This window comes from Palaemon carinicauda, chromosome 4, assembly GCF_036898095.1.
Source record: "Palaemon carinicauda isolate YSFRI2023 chromosome 4, ASM3689809v2, whole genome shotgun sequence".
Lineage (NCBI taxonomy): Eukaryota > Metazoa > Arthropoda > Malacostraca > Decapoda > Palaemonidae > Palaemon > Palaemon carinicauda.
In genome coordinates, this window is record NC_090728.1 from 35,191,352 (window position 1) to 35,193,851 (window position 2,500).

Consider the following 2,500-nt stretch of genomic DNA (forward strand, 5'->3'; position numbering starts at 1 on the left):
TCATTTAAGTCAAGCGCGGCCTGTACACACGGCAGGTAACTACATGCAAAGCAATGTAAAGCCCCGTTACCATTTCTTTGGCTCTTCAGTGCTGGCATACCCAGTCAATTCAGGCACGGCTGTCTAACTATACATCTATGTTAAGCTGCGTGTAATCTACAGCAGCTAGCTGATGCACACAGCTCCACCCATTGTGTCCTAGTTATGTGTTGACATCTTCTCTATTGGTATGAGGAATCCAGTGAGTCCAATTGAAATAAGACAAGTCTTTGTAGTTTTATTGTACATGCAATATTTCTGTATATCTAATGGCGTCCATCTTAAAAAAAAATGGCCGCCATCTTTAATCTTTAGCTAGCTAACGGGATTTATTTCAAAAGAACAAACACCAAGGAGTTTGTCACTTGTGGAGCTTCTTTCCTGAAATTAAAAATTCTCCTGAAAATTTGTTGTTATTCACTCCACTAAAATGTTTCATCTTATACAAATCTGTAAACATTCAATCTTTAAAACATTAAAAACACGGTTGACTGAAAAAGCTGACTGCGTTTCTTCCTAAACTTATTTTGCTCATAAACAAAGTATGCTCTTGAAGGATACCAAAATAATGTGCAAAATATAATGATAACCACTTTCATGCAGTACACGATCCTGTTCTATAATCAATGAACGTGTGATGCAATAAAGACGAAATCCCTTCACAATATCACCATTTACATACTGTAGATACACCTTTAAACGATGATCTCTCTACACTGCATAATATTCCAGGCATTATTATTATTATTATTATTATTATTATTATTATTATTATTATTATTATTATTATTATTATTATTATTATTATTATTATTATTAATGTGGAGTTGAAATATTTCAATTCTTCAAAGCATGTTATGAAGTGCTGGCATGCATGCCCTGTAGCGTAACAGATCTTAATGTTGTCAGGACAGCAAGATGCATGAAAATAAAATGAAAAGAATAGCATTCATATAATGTTATACATTAAGAGAGTAAAAGCAAGAGGAAAATGAAACTCCCTATCTAGTCAAAGGTCTTAAACTTATTAATTACTCTGCTTCTCTTTCAAATAATTTGGCTTTTGCATTGAATGGCACACATGACACTAAGCTTAATTCTTATACTAACCTTTGATAAGATCCATAACTCAAACAAACCACTATAGTCGCCATAAAGATTCCAGGCAAAGTAAGCTCCACCCCCTGATGACGTCATAGCCAATCACGTTGTCTCCAACGTTAGCATCGGTCTCAATGCATCCCCTTACAAATTTTAAATTATATTAGCTTATAATCACTTAAAGGGGATCTGTTGTGACCGCTGTTAACGCGGGAGACAACAAGATTGGCTATGACGTCATCAGGAGGTGGGGCTTATTTCGCCCGCAATCTCTGCAGCGATTATAACTTAGTGATAGCATCATTCGATGCTATCATTAACCTTCTGCTTTTTGGCAAGATCCGATATTATCTCATGATAGATAGTTTGCTAGTATTTATCTGCAATACTTTAGAGAGAGAGAGAGAGAGAGAGAGAGAGAGAGAGAGAGAGAGAGAGAGAGAGAGAGAGAGAGAGAGAGAGAGAGAGAGAGAATAAATGCAAATCTATATTTTACTGTTCATCATTTTTTTAAGTTCCTAAGCCACTTAAGTACCCAAATGCAATACCTAAGAGAATGGTAAGGCCTAAAAGGAGTATAGCATCTCCTCCAGAAAGATGAGTTGCGTCTTATACAACAAGGGCTGTTTTTGCCCTGGTGGTTTTCAGAGGAGAGCCGGAGCGACCGACGGAGGGGTGAGCGCAAAGAGGCAGATTCCGAGAGCGACATCATCACCAAAATCACTCCCGACGGAGTGATCGAGTTCGATGTTCAGAAGTTTCTTCGTAAGAACAAGAAGAAAGGTTAGTTGACTTCCTTTGCAAGCGTTTTCGGTCAGGCCAGGTCAGTTCTTCGTAAGATATCCATGAGATTGATTAGGTGTCTAGACGCATTGTGGATTATTCGTGCAACCCTTTGTTCCATGATCATTGTTTATTCTTATTCAAATGAGCTAGTAGGCGTTTCACTCTCTTGAGTGTTCCCTTAAGTAAGTATGTAAGATAACAGATTAACAAGAAAGTGTTTCAGGGCTAAGAAGCGTTTTCATGAGAAAAACTTGTACAGGCTATACAGTATACTGCCAAAGTAAACCTCAGCCAAATAAAATGTCGGTAAATAAAAAATCAGATTTTAGAAAAGTTTCAAAGAAATAATATTATCCAACAAAGTACAGCTATTTCTATACAAAATGAACAAAGAATGTCAGGAGCCTTAAAGCAATGGTGGCTGAAGTTCAAAAGTTTCATGGACACTTGAACTTTAAAGTGTCAGGAAGACAAAATCCACAGTTTTACACTTGAAGGAATAAAAGTTGTTGATGGCGGTTTGTTTGCATTTTAAAGTGTATCGCAGATGTAGAAACTCTCTCTCTCTCTCTCT

General features: G+C 36.9%; 1 protein-coding gene across 4 annotated transcripts in view; it reads left to right on the plus strand.

The window, feature by feature from the left end:
• The window catches only part of LOC137639893 (lachesin-like), a 226,947-nt gene that overhangs the window by 223,083 nt on the left and 1,364 nt on the right, over positions 1 to 2,500 (plus strand). For 3 of the 4 annotated variants that reach the window (XM_068372159.1, XM_068372160.1, XM_068372161.1), the window contains exon 9: positions 1,789 to 1,923. The exons of the other annotated variant lie outside the window; for it this stretch is intronic. In XM_068372159.1, the coding sequence (XP_068228260.1) occupies positions 1,789 to 1,923 (135 nt within the window). The remainder of the gene's footprint in view (positions 1 to 1,788; positions 1,924 to 2,500) is intronic. 4 annotated transcript variants of the gene reach the window in all.